This window comes from Andrographis paniculata, unplaced genomic scaffold (assembly GCF_009805555.1).
Source record: "Andrographis paniculata isolate CXL003 unplaced genomic scaffold, ASM980555v1 Contig10END, whole genome shotgun sequence".
Classification (NCBI taxonomy): Eukaryota; Viridiplantae; Streptophyta; class Magnoliopsida; order Lamiales; family Acanthaceae; genus Andrographis; species Andrographis paniculata.
This window is the reverse complement of record NW_026137380.1, coordinates 944,729-958,748: the sequence shown is the minus strand read 5'-3', so window position 1 is coordinate 958,748 and position 14,020 is coordinate 944,729. Positions and strand designations below refer to the sequence as shown.

Genomic DNA, 14,020 nt, shown 5'->3' with positions numbered 1-14,020 from the left:
ACTATATTCCTATCCAAAAACCAAAATAAATGAAAGGTGAAAACAGAAGCCGTGAAAATTTGACGTTTTGGACTGGGCCGTACTGTTTCGTGGGCCTCAAAATGTATGGCCCAAATTGCAAATAAAATTACGAATAAATAATAAATACCAAAATATTTGCAATTTTTTCTTTTAATATATTTTAATTAGAATCTGCCCTGTCCAATCCAAGCCAGAAATAAAAAATTTTCTGTTTGTTTTAAAATTTTAAGCATAATTTTACTATTTCAATTTTCTTTTGCCTCCAAAAACATCAAATTAAACACTCATTTTTTATTTATTTTATTACACTAAAATCTATTTAATATAAAATCACATCAACACATATTTATTAGGGTTTGTTTCTTTACGTATCAAAACTTCAAATTTCTACTATTTACTCTCAGCATTCTTCAAAAAAAAAAAAAAAATTATTTTTTTTCTCACAAAATATTTCATTATACAAATTTAAATTAAACTGTTTTTCAAACGTATCAAAAAAAAAAAAAAAACATACCCTTACTTTTAATATACTTTTAATATATTTTAATTGGTTGATTGTAATTTGTCCATACAGTGCTGCTTATTGCACATAAATTAAAAAATAACAGTGCATTAGATAAAAACAAACAGCACAAGTTGACAATATATGACATGACAATTGATTTTATACTAACAATTCATATAAATAATGTGTAGTTTAAGTATCAACTTGGCCTAATCACTCCCTTATAAAAGTGAAAAATAAATAAACAAAAAAAGTTCTAATAAGAGTACAGTCAAGAAAAGAAGCCACTAATGAAGAATAACCACAAATTTTGGTGACGGAAAATTGAGAAAACAAAGCCATCTTTCCTATAAGATAACTACTACCCACCACCACAAGTATCGTATTATTGTATGTAATAATTGAAAAGAGAATGGCATGCAATTATCATCCTTCTTTCTTTAATTTTCAAATTTTCTTTTCTAGTAAAGACTAATTTTCATTAAATATTTATTTAATTTTATATTTGTTCCAAAAAGATTCAAGAAAAAAAAAAAAGGTATCGCTCCTATTTTGATTAATTCCATTATTGATACTTACTTTCAGTATTTACCCAAAGTTTCCAAAATCAGTTGCTTTTTTGCGTTTTCCCAAGTCAACTGTTCTGACACTCTTCAGACAACTCCTCCCCTTTCTCCACCACTCAACCCTCGCCGGCCACCGCCGCTCCATCTCCGGCGCCGCCCTTTCACAGAGGGAGTTTCAAGAACAGCCACTGCTGGATTTAAAATTAATGGCAACCGCCGTCTGCTTAATCTCCACCCCCCAATTCAAGTTCCCAACCGCCGCACGGCGCGGCGGCGGCGGCGGCGGCGGCGACTCCCTCGCTCGTCGCCCATTCTTGACGACGAACCATTCCCGCAAAACCACCCTTCCATTTTCCTCCTCACCAAAACTTATTTACCTACACTCCCGTCAACGCCCTTCGATTATCACTTTCTCCGGAGGCGGCAGCGGAGGAGACGGTGGCGGAGGTGGAGGAAGCGGCGGCGGCGGCGGCGGCGATGAGGAGGAGGATGCAGGGAAGAGAAACAGAGCAGAGGCGATCATGGCCATGGCTGAGGCGAGCAGATCACTGGACACCATTCCCAAAGACTTGGCGGCCGCCATTGAAGCCGGGAGGATTCCGGCCGCCATCGTCCGCCGGTTTTTCGAGCTGGAGAAGACGCCGGTGCTCGGTTGGTTGCTTCGCTTCGGAGGGTTCAAGGAGCGGTTGCTCGCTGACGATCTTTTCCTGACAAAAGTAGCAATTGAATGTGGGGTTGGGATCTTCACCAAGGTATCAAACTATACATATATATATACACACACACACACAATTAGGCATATGTCACAAAACATGCTGTTTTATACTTACAGACTGCGGCAGAGCTGGAGAAGCGAAGGGAGAACTTCATGAAAGAACTGGACTTCGTCTGCGCCGATGTGGTAATGGCCATCATTGCCGACTTCATGCTGGTATGGTTGCCTGCCCCGACGGTTTCTCTCCGGCCAGCTGTAGCAGTGACCGCCGGAGGTTTAAGCAAGTTCTTCCACGGCTGCCCAGACAATGCATTTCAGGTTGCCCTGGCCGGGACATCCTATTCGTTCCTGCAACGAATAGGAGCTATAGTAGTAAGTTGTTTGAAAACTTATACATCTAGTAAATACACCGTGGATCAAGCGAACCTGAGAATATCCTAACTCGTTGCGCAGAGAAACGGGGCGAAGCTCTTTGTGGTCGGGACTAGTGCATCCTTGGTAAGCCGGCATTAGTTTTCATCCAGTAACGTGAAGGCAGATACTTACATTGTTGCCGATGTTGTCTGATCTACAGATCGGAACAGGAGTGACGAACTTGCTTATCACGGCGCGGAAGATTGTGGATAAGTCATTTGCAGGCGAAGCAGAGGATGTACCTGTTTTATCGACAAGCATAGCATACGGTGCCTACATGGGAGTATCCAGCAATATAAGGTAAAGATATAACAGCTAGACATTGACAAAAGAAAGATTTCGTACTGATACCGTATTGCGTAGGTACCAAATACTTGCTGGAATTATCGAGCAACGGATATTAGAACCTTTACTGCACGAAAAGAAGCTGATACTCGGCGCAGTCTGCTTCGCAGTGCGAACTGGCAATACATTCTTGGGGTCACTGATGTAAGCTCGACAACTTTTACCTTGTTTTCCCGAGTAGTTTTCTCATAACTGAAAGCTGTCCCAACAGGTGGGTGGACTATGTGCGATGGCTAGGAATCCAGAAGATTCGCGAGTAAACGACGGGCATGGCTGGTTAAGGACAGAGGGTCTGCCATCATTTGCTTGTTAAGGTTGCCTCCGTGCTCGCAGTGCAGTTTCCTACTCTCTGCTCTGCACAAACAGTTCAGAATTGTGAATACTTGTGTCCAAATTCAGGTTGCAATTTAAACTAACGCTGAGGGCAGGGAATGGGAATGTCCTCAAGTCCACATTTTGTAATACAAAAGCATGTTCAAATAACACATTTTCTTGGTTGAATTGAAACTGCATTTAGACAAGATTTTCTTCAGAATGCAGGCATGTATAATTGAGCAGATATATAGACTTTCAACAAGGCCGGAAACGATGAATAAGTTAAAAACGTGCATACCTGATTCATTCATCTCCCCGCAGCTAATTCCAGCGTCTTGGAGAATAATCGCCTCAGTAGTAGTAGTAAGCATGCTATTCTTCTTATTAGTCGACAAGTATCATATTATGAACTTTCATATGAATTCACTGATAAATACGCAAAATATATCATTCCAATTCTAGGCAATAGATAATTTTAGTTTATACAGGATCAGTTAAGACAGCTTGTTAATGTCTAGACATCCAAGCTCAATATAAAAACAAACGCTGTCTGGAGTCTGGACAAGACAGCTGTGGATCGACACATTTTACATTGTGAAAGTTAGATAGATTAATGGTTTGGTCGGTTCGGGTCAGGTCAGGTGAATGAGAATAAGCTCCAGGTAAAGTTAGAAGCACCAAAGCAGACAATACTAATAGTGCAGATTAACATGCATGGATCGAATTTCTCACTGAGTAGTCACGCTTTTTGCAAGATTTCTAGGCTGATCCACGTTGTATCCTCGGAGGACTGTCAGATGATACGCCAGAAGCTGCAGTAGTAGGAAATCTGTAAGAATGGAAACAACAAGGTTCTGCTGGAGGTTGAGAGATTGACACCTTACCTGTAGAGGAACGGCGTTGATTACAGGTTGCAGGCAGTCCTCCACACGAGGAACTTCGACTACTCGGCTGGATCCCCCGACACACACAGATGCTGCATCGCCTTCAGTACACATTACTATGAGCCGCCCTTTCCTGGCATGTAGTTGCTGAATGACGGATTGCTGCTTGCTGTTCATGAATTAAGCCAGTTTTTTTAAGGGTTAGCTGTAGGAGCACAAAAAGACTGCTGCAGAAATGGGTATAGAAGTCTGACCTGAAACAACCATCCCGGGTGGCGATGACAACAATTGGAAGAGTTTCGTCGACTAATGCCAAGGGACCATGCTTCATCTCACCAGCAAGTATTCCTTCACTGTGCATAAGGGACACTTCTTTTACCTTCAAAGCACCTTCCAAGGCTGTTGCGTAGTTGTATCCTCTTCCAAACACGAGTAATGACTGTTCGGCTATCAGTAACTTGGCTAGATCTTTCATTTCCTCGTCCAGCTTAAGTACCTCTTTCACCTTACCTGCGGTTCGTCAGAAAACAATCCAGTCATACAATGTGACATAAAATGAAAATCATACACATGTACTGGGAGAAATTGCATAGCGCATACTTGGCAAAGCGCATAGACCATCTATGATAGCATCCCGTCTTGCCTGACTAGAAATTGTGTCGTCTCCAATTGCAAGGGCCAACATAGCCATGACAACAATTTGGCTTGTATAAGCCTGTCGTGAAACGTATACAAGAAACTATATATCAAGGGTGGATATGATGGCTGGCGAGGAAAAGATAAGATATGCATGCAATTTCATTTACCTTGGTGCTAGCGACACCTATCTCGCAGCCAGCGTTAATATGAACACCGCAGTGTGTATTCCTAGCAATGGCACTGCCAACAGTGTTTGTGATGCCTACGCATAATGCGCCATTTTCTAATGCATAATGTAAAGCCTGCAAAGTATCGGCTGTTTCTCCAGACTGACTAACAAAAACTGCAGTGTCTTCGCGGTAAATAGGACCTTCCCTATCCAATAGATCACTAGCAATTTCCATTGTCACTGGGATTCCTGCACCAAATTATTTATGTATTGTTAAAACCAGTAGCTTTTCCACTTATGATGTTTATTGTTGGGAGAACCAACCAGAAAGTTCTTCTAGAATGGGCCTAGCAGCCAAAGCTGCGTTATAGCTTGTCCCGCAGCCAATGAAAACTATCCGCCTACTTCTCCTAATGGTTTTCAGATGAGCTTTTATACCTCCCAAGAGGACACTCTTGGCTTTAAATGATCTTCCACTTATAAGCCGACCTCGCATTGTTGTTTTAAGAGATTCTGGTTGCTCGTGAATTTCTTTCTGCATGTAATGTTTGTACTTTCCTTTATTTATTTGTTCGACCTCCATTTCCAGAACAGACAGTGCACGTTGTACAGATGGGGGCCTTGTTAATGTTCCATTGCACCTGCCTTTGGAACGATCAAACTTGAAAATAGATGCACCACCATCCTGCACCATAACCACTGTGAGTATACCTGTTACTAAATGTAGATGGAGTGCAAGAGGGACCATACTCGGTAATCATTGGAATCCAAACCAGATAAATTCATATAATGGAACCCAAGATGAACATCAACAGAAGTATAAAAAGAAACAAACTAGGGAAGCAATGATGTAAATACCTTGAGATGAACAACCTCATCATCCTCAATCACCAAGACCTTCTTTGTGTGTTCCACTAGAGCACTAGCGTCACTTGACAAAAAAAATTCTTTTGGTTGCCCGTTGCTCAAAGGTAAGGTTGAGTCATTGAAGGATGGTCTTTGCTCCGTTTCGACTGACTCCTGCAATAGGAGCATCAGCATTTAACCGAAACTAGAAATAAGACTTCAATTATCCCTTGCATGTAATTCATTTGCAGAAATAGAAAGCTTGTCAACCAACTAAAGACAGAAACACCAAAAATATGATGCCCGACGAACACAAAGTAATGCATATAAGTCAAAGAGTACCAAAAACTGCAAGGAACTAAACATCTTTTTCCTTCTCTATATTAACAGTCAGTTAATGGCAGTATGAATTTAAGAAACATTTGCACTGTGTATGAAAATAAATAAAATGACTATAAGCACGCCATGAGCAAATCAGATACAGATTGGATACTGCCTAAGAGTTCTGTATTCAAACAATTATGCAATCTTACAAGAACAGACGGTATTCATACACTAGAACCTAACACCGCACTCTAAGACTAAAACATAGTAAAAATTAACAAAAACCATATGATAAGTGCTTTCAGAGAGCCACAACAGACACTTACTTTTACACCAAGGAGCAATGGACTGCCACGTTTGCATGCAATCAATTCATTAGGATAATGTCGGCTTTTGAAAATGAGGGCATATGCTCCTTCCAGTTGCCTCATTACTTCTAACACAACTTGGCTAAACGTCACACCCTTGTCACCTACACCAAAAGCTGAATAGTTGGCACTCTGATCTAGTACAGAAAGACTTAATCAGGAGTGTAGGAGCACTAAAGCACAACGATGCAATAATTAATGCAACAACTAGTCCTGTGAGCAAGTTGCTAGAGTAAGATACCTTCTTCATTAGCATTATCAAAGACAAACTGTGCAAGCTTTGGAATGACTTCTGTATCAGTTTCAGATTCAAAGGTGAATCCATGCCGAACTAGTGTTTCTTTTAACACCTGAAATTAAATTAAATTTATTTGAGGCATGAGTGAGAACATACGGAAAGAGTAGCAAAAACCATGAAACATAGGAATTTAGGATAACAACATACGAACAAAGAGATACTAATGTATCAATGATCATTGCATAAACATTTTATTTTCATTGTAAATAATGTATCCATGTCTATCTTCTTGAATTGGTTTTGCAAAGACAACCAATCAGATGACTACAAAACAAGCGTTCCAGATTAGTTTACCATTTTTTGGCATCATATCTACTAACCATTCTCCTTACTAGATATATTACTTTAGTGCAAGACACTAGACTAGCATCACCATTCTCCCTCCAGCAACATATTATCCGATACAAGTGAAAATTCTGATCCTGCCTGACCCTCCTAGGACTTCGAGTAGGTAATAACTCTCATTTAGTTAGGAAGAAAAGAAAGGCTCTCTTAATTTAATGTTGACTAAATATTTCTTTGGTTGTTTTTTACCTTTTCAGGGTTTTCAAGGAGCCTACATTTCATAATAACAATCAAAGCCAGTAAAAAATGTCCACTCTCACCAAAGTCATTGCCAGATATGGTAGCAATATTTTAACGATCAACATAGAAAAGCATCCCACAGAATGAGGACATACCTCAATTCCTAGCTCTTACAAAAATAGACAAAACATTGTTCGGAAAATTTCAGCATTGAACCCTAGATGGTAGATCTTCAAGATGCAAACCAGCTTTTGCGATAAAAAAATTACCAGCACTCAAAGCTGTTATTATAATCACCAGTGGTAGCGCTACAGTTTTATTTAACAAAAAATTTATTATCCATTGAAACTATAAATACAACTATGATACATAGTATATGCCTTTCAACATATACCACTCTCTTTGGCAAGTAACGTATTGAGGTTTTCAGTTACAAAGTTATTTCTCCTTTATATGAAGGAAATAACTTTCCAGAAAGGCACCATATTTGGAATCTGAAAGTTTGACAAATATTTATGAGGAACATAGGTTAAGAAACCACTTAAGAAACGTAGGATTCTGATTCTGCCCAAACTATTAATTACAGAATACAAAAATACAATAACATCTCCCAGTCAGTATCAGAATTTAATATCAAACTGTTGTCAGCACGATTAGAAATCTCTGCAGCAACAATTATGTCCCAGAAGTCTCTTAAAAAGGCAAAGTTCATAGCACAACCGAGATGCAGTGGCATAAGAATGAATAAAATCAACCTCATAATTGGTGATCACTCCATTATGAACAACCAAGAACTGGTGTTCCGCATCAGAGGTCTGAGGATGACTATTCCTTGGCGCCGGTTCCCCATGTGTTGCCCAACGAGTGTGTGCTATTCCAGCATGCACCAAGAAGGACTCTTCCAAATTTAAGCTAGTCTCATCAACCTCTGGAAACATGAACAAAGACAGTTTGTAAAATAAACACAATGATATAAACAACTTATAGCATTTAAACAGAAGGAAGCATCCAGAAATACAACATATTGTCCTCAGTATCATTGCTTTAATATGTTTAGACATTCATGGGCCAACTAAACTCTGTTAGTACAAACTTCTCCTGCACTAAGAACGCCAAACTCTATACTATTAGTAGGGGCATCTGAAAATCTTACGAATATGATTATCTAACAGGTATTTCTAAATCATATGAAACATATTGAGTATGATCCAACTATTACTCTCCTCGATTCTCACACCAAATCATTCTTACGCACAATTACACTAGGTAATGAACTGTGGAGTCGGCCATAAGATTTATACACAACAACTGCACATTGACGATCACGAAATTTTTTTTTTACACATCAATATGCAAAAAATCTTTAGTTACACTCTTACAGAACAACATAATAGGTCCCAATGCAAGTAAAGTATCACACAAAAGATCGAGAAAGCCAAGCGAACTAAGTCTAAACCCACATTTTCACATACATCAAAGTAACGCCGAGCAATACTTCAAATTCAAGCACAAAAGCAAAACAATATCGTAAAATAAAGAACAAGTAGAGAGGTGAATGCAGAATTCACAGTGTGCATCCGATTTCGGGAATTGAGAACGAAACTGACTCTGGTAAACAGATTTCACGAGGGAATCGATGTTCCCCTCCTGGCGAAACACGAGAAGAGGTGGACCAAGGCTGGAATCCGAGACTGCGGTGAACGACGAATCGATAGAAATCCCGGCGGAATCATAGCCTCTGTACTCCAAGCGACGGAGGCCATTGAAGAGGACTTCCAAAATGTAGCGCCTCTCTCTGCTGACGTAGAAATTCAGATACGCGAAGATCCCGCACATCGCTGTGCCCTCCGGCGACCACCGGAAATCGAACAATGCTGGATGGGGAAGGAATTCAAATTCCTGAAGGTGAATCGATGGGAACAACCATCGAAGAGAAATTGGCCTTCTGCTTTTTGAGAGGTGTGTTGTTGAACAGGTCAGTCAGTTATTATATAGTGTTGTGTCCCGACCAATGGAATTCCGCGATGTCCGCCACGTGTCCACAACTGCCTGCTGACGTGGCACCATCCTGCTACGTCTCTCTTTGACTGTCGTTGAACTTTGATCCGGTGTGTACTACACACAAGAGCTTATTTTTTTTAGATTTTGAATTTAGTTTTTTTTAATAAAATTAGTGGTTAAAGTTTATATATGTAGAAAATATCATTTATGAAATTAATTATCATATATACATCTGCTCTATTTAATTAAATAATAATCATTTGATGTAAGTCAGATGTGGAATTATTTTAAAAAATGAATGTGGTCCAGATTGAGGACAATTTAGCCAAGCCACGCGTGACATCTAGGCCATAGCATGTTTGCAATCAATTGTCCACACTATTAGCATAATTTTGTTTTTTTTTTTTTTTTTTTTGGGAATATTTTTATAATTTAATAAAAATTTTATATAAAGATTAAAAATAAAATAAAACTATGTAAGTTAACACTGTCGAATGTACCTTTAATTAAATAAAGTGAATAAATAAACAATCAAATGAAAGTGTTTTATATATTTAAACTCTAGCACCTCCAAGTTCATATGTCCCACTGGTTCACCTAGTGTGACATATTTTGTCGAATTTAATTTATGGGGTATTAAATCCGGCCGAATGTTTACCTAAAACGCATTCGTCGGCTGCGGATTCCTATGTTATCAATATATATATATATATATATATAGAATTCAGTGTATTAAATTACGTCGAAAGTTTACCCAAAGCATACTCAACTAGTAACGATAGCGGATTTCCACATTATTATAATAATAATAATAATAATAATAATAATAATAATAATAATAAAATACTAATGCTTTCTTTGAATGCATGATAATAAATTTTGTTAAATAATGAATTAATCAACATGATCAATTAGTCATTTTCAAAGTTGATGCAACATTGTTTGGACTAGGCCTATCATTCACTTAATTGGATTTGAAATCGCTGGGCTTGTCATTGTGTTAGATCGATTTACATGATTAGACCCATCCGCGAGAATTATTATTATTATTATTTTAAAATCGTCCCACATTTCAATTGAAAAAAAATTTGTGACAATACTTTTACCTTGTTTGTAATATTAAATATATATTAAAATATATAATTTATTTAAATATCATAAAATCTCGATTTTTAATACTATTTAAATGAATTCAAGTTAGACCTAAGCACGTTTTTGAACTCATAATATTACTATTGGAAGTTCATTGTGTCATTTTGATTTCATCATTATTGAACATGTGCGCTTTAAATATTTTATGAATATATCTTTAAGTTAAATATAAAAAAATATTTTTTTCATCATTTAAATTTATTTTTATTTTATTTTTTTAATAAAAAATACTATATTTTTCTTTACCATAAAAAATACAAATTTATATTATTATCTTTTATATATATATATATAACTTGTGCATCATACAATTTTATGATTGAGAGAGTATTAATAAATATATATTCTCCGTTTCATATTTATCTATCTATTTGTTATTTTACGTAATTTTACAAATATTAGTATTATATTGAAATATAATAGAAATAAAAATAAAATGACTAAATTAACCTTATTAGTATTAGTATTGTATGATATAAAAATAATGATATTTTGTATAATATATTATAAATTAGAAAAGTATTTTTAACGTTAGATTGATAGTGCAATTACTTAAAAAAAATAATTAAATTATTTATTATGAAATAGATTAAAATAGAAAAATGAATAAATTGTTAAAATATATTAAAGTGTGTATATTATATCTTTTAATAATATTTATGTAAATAATTCCACCTCAAAAATATTGTTCTTATATAAATTTTACAAAATTTATACTATTATCAATTTTTTCATTAAAAATTTCATTAAAAAAATTAAATCAAATATTTAATTTTTATTATTATTTCCAACTAGGTAAAAATGTCTATGATAATGTAGACATAAAAATTTAGAAAAATATAATTGATAAATAATTAATAAATAAATATATTAGTAAAAATAATTATTATATAATACTAATAAAATTATATATTAAAATTAAAATTAAACAAATTATAAAATTTAAAATTTAATATATGATTCAATTGCATAATTATTTTTTTTACAAATTATTTGGAATGAAAAAAAAATATAAAAAATAACACTTTATATAAAAAATATGAAATACTCCCTTTGTCCCAATATAATAGTCTTCTTTATCATTTTTGTCCGTCCTAAAATAATAGTTTCATTTTCATAAATAATCGTATCATTATATAAAACTATCATTACTTTTTCATTATTATTAAACAATTGTTCTTACTTTTTACACTAATACATTCACAATGGCAAAAAAGTCTTGTACTCTCACTTTTTATCCACTACCAAAATAATATCAATATTTTTTTAAATCCATGTCAAATACAACACATACTATAATTTTGGGACAGAGAGAGTATTATTTTAAAATTACACTAGTTTTTTAAAAATAACAATAGAAAAAAATAATACTTCATCTATTTGTCTTTTTGTTATGAATGAACAAATTTGTCCTTATGTGTATGGTAGAAATTAAAAGTAATAAATGAATAAAGAGTAAAAATATAAAATTTGTGTTTAAAAATAAAATAAGATAATAATTATTAGACATCTCAAATAAAAAAATAAAATATTAATTTGTGAACGGAACAAGTAAAAAAAATGCTAGAAGCTCTACCACATTCTCGTATGTTTTCAGAAAATAATAATAATAATAATATATATGACGTGGGCGTTTGAGAAATGGGTTGGGACTTGGGAGCGGACATGATGAGGTGGAATCCAGACATACGTCTGCTGCCTCTCATTATTCATTTTATTTATTTATTTATTTATTATTATTATTATTATTATTACTATTATTATTATTTCAATGATGTTATATTATACACAAGTGTGTTAGTGACTGCGTACTGCATTTATTTTATGTTTTTCAATATATATCATTATAAAAAATATAAATGAATAATGTTACAAATATTTTTAAATTTATATTTATTTATAGAAATATTATTATATTACTTTATATCAAAATTAAAATAAAATATCAATGGCTATCAATAAAATATACTTCATTCGTCTCAGATATCGTGTCTGCTACACTGTAGACACGACATTTTAAGAGGGGTGTAATTAGTAGATAATTAAGAATGCATTAGTGAAAATAATTATCCTATAAAAGATAACTAATTAGTTTAATTAAAATTTTTAAAAAAATAAAATTTAAAAATTTAAAATGAGATTAAAATGTGTAATTATTTTTTTTAAAAAAAAGTGACATGGTACGTGGGACGAATAGAAACGGCAACGTGGACATGGTTTCTGGGACGGATGGAGTATTTTTTATCTTTTAAAACTATGATCAAAATTTGTAGGTACCAAAATGTAACTATATTAAAAAATGGTTAGTAAAAATTTAAATAGCGATGTAAATTTTTTTATTAAATATGATATGAGATTTTATTTATTTATTTATTTATGATATATATAAAAATGTAAATAATAAAACGAATGCAACTTTTGTATGTAAAGGACTAATATCTAATGGAATAATTTTTATAGTAAAAATAAATACTCCGTCAGTGTCACATAGACACAAAATTTTTAAAAGAGTATTTTTAGTAAATAATTTTAAATATATTAAGTAAAAATAATTATATAACAACAAAAATTATTAAATTTTAAAAATATATTTTTAGCAATTTAAAATGTAATAGAATATATATACTCCCTAATTAAAGTGGTTTTTTGAGATTTTATAGTAAAATAAAAAATAATTTTATTTTATTAATTAGTGAGAGTGTATAAATTTTTTTAATATTTTTACCATAAAATATAAAATACTCCATTCGTCTCATATAGTTTTAATTAGGTTGGACACGAGATTTAAGGAATATTGATATTATACTTGTAGTAAGTAGAAAGTATGAATAAATTTTGTTTTTTGCTCATATAAGTGTATTCGTGTATAAAATAGTGACAATTGTGTAATAAAAATAAAAAAATAAAAATAATTTTATAATAATATGATTATTTATAAAAATAAAACTATTGTTTTGACACGAACAAAAATAAGAAAGAAAGAGAATTGCACTAAAATGGTGGAGTGACTGTAAAGCGAACAAAAACAAAAACCATGACATAATCAGTGACACGACAAGGGAGTAAAGTGGGAAGGGAGTACGACAACTTTTCAGTTTATAATTTACCCATACTATCATGTGTTTATAATTTTATTATTATTATTATTATTATTATTGTTGTTGTTAATTATTATATATATATAATAGTACTATTATATAATAACATCCAGGCGACCGTTACACAGTAAGATCCCAACACCAAACTTCTGTTGACGTCAAAAATTACATATTTGACCCTTTAATACTTACCTAACTCATGGGTAGATAGCCTAGTCAAGTCAAAGATAATTACTTCCCGGGAATTTTCTGCTATCCTTCAATAAATCATGCATTAACTGTAGAGATGAAGTTACATTTTTACCCCTTTAAATAACTCTTATTCCGACAAATGTCATTATTGTTACGCGGACCACCAGGTGGAAGTGTGTTTGTTTTGATTGATTTGAAAAAAAAATTAAATTAAATTAATATTAAAACAATATATGATATGATATTTTATAAAAAATTAAATTATATTTTTTCGAAATATATAGAATTTAAATAGTAAAAATCTTGTTAAAAGAAACAAAACCTAAATTGTATTGCCGTTATACAATCTCAAACTAAACAAACCCAATCAATTCCATTAAAATTAAACGTTGGTAATGAAAAATGCGATAAGGATGATTATGGATAAAGGGTAAAATCGTACAATCAGAAAATCCAATCGACCAATCAGAGACGACTTACACCAAAATCCCAAGGAGAATATCCCACGTGTACTTCGAATGTCGTGCACGCCGCCGTGGACCTTCGCACACGCAATCACATCTCCGCAACTGAACCTGTTGTAAATAAACTTGTCCGAAGCCGAAGGTACACCAGCGTCATTGAAGCGTGCGTCCCACTCGCT

General features: G+C 33.9%; 2 protein-coding genes across 3 annotated transcripts; one reads left to right on the top strand and one right to left on the bottom strand.

The window, feature by feature from the left end:
* Positions 1-1,298: 1,298 nt before the first annotated feature.
* On the top strand, positions 1,299-3,087 carry LOC127252972 (protein RETICULATA-RELATED 4, chloroplastic-like). The gene is made up of 6 exons (XM_051277394.1): positions 1,299-1,844; positions 1,925-2,179; positions 2,261-2,305; positions 2,382-2,521; positions 2,585-2,710; positions 2,778-3,087. The coding sequence occupies exons 1-6, from the start codon at positions 1,299-1,301 to the stop codon at positions 2,824-2,826; spliced, it is 1,161 nt and encodes a 386-aa protein (XP_051133351.1). The 3' UTR covers positions 2,827-3,087.
* A 216-nt stretch (positions 3,088-3,303) lies between these two features.
* Positions 3,304-8,882, bottom strand: LOC127252847 (glutamine--fructose-6-phosphate aminotransferase [isomerizing] 1-like). Of its 2 annotated transcripts, none has more exons than XM_051277226.1 (11): positions 8,542-8,882; positions 7,690-7,862; positions 6,353-6,461; positions 6,070-6,248; positions 5,432-5,593; positions 4,898-5,258; positions 4,572-4,822; positions 4,366-4,480; positions 4,020-4,275; positions 3,766-3,934; positions 3,304-3,693 (listed from the first exon to the last, which is right to left on the bottom strand). In XM_051277226.1, exons 1-11 carry the CDS (start codon positions 8,768-8,770, stop codon positions 3,610-3,612), a joined length of 2,088 nt encoding a protein of 695 aa, XP_051133183.1. In that variant the 5' UTR covers positions 8,771-8,882; the 3' UTR covers positions 3,304-3,609. The 2 variants fall into 2 exon arrangements, with proteins under 2 accessions (XP_051133183.1, XP_051133262.1); XM_051277305.1 differs by having other exon boundaries at positions 6,070-6,215.
* Between the last annotated feature and the right edge of the window lie 5,138 nt (positions 8,883-14,020).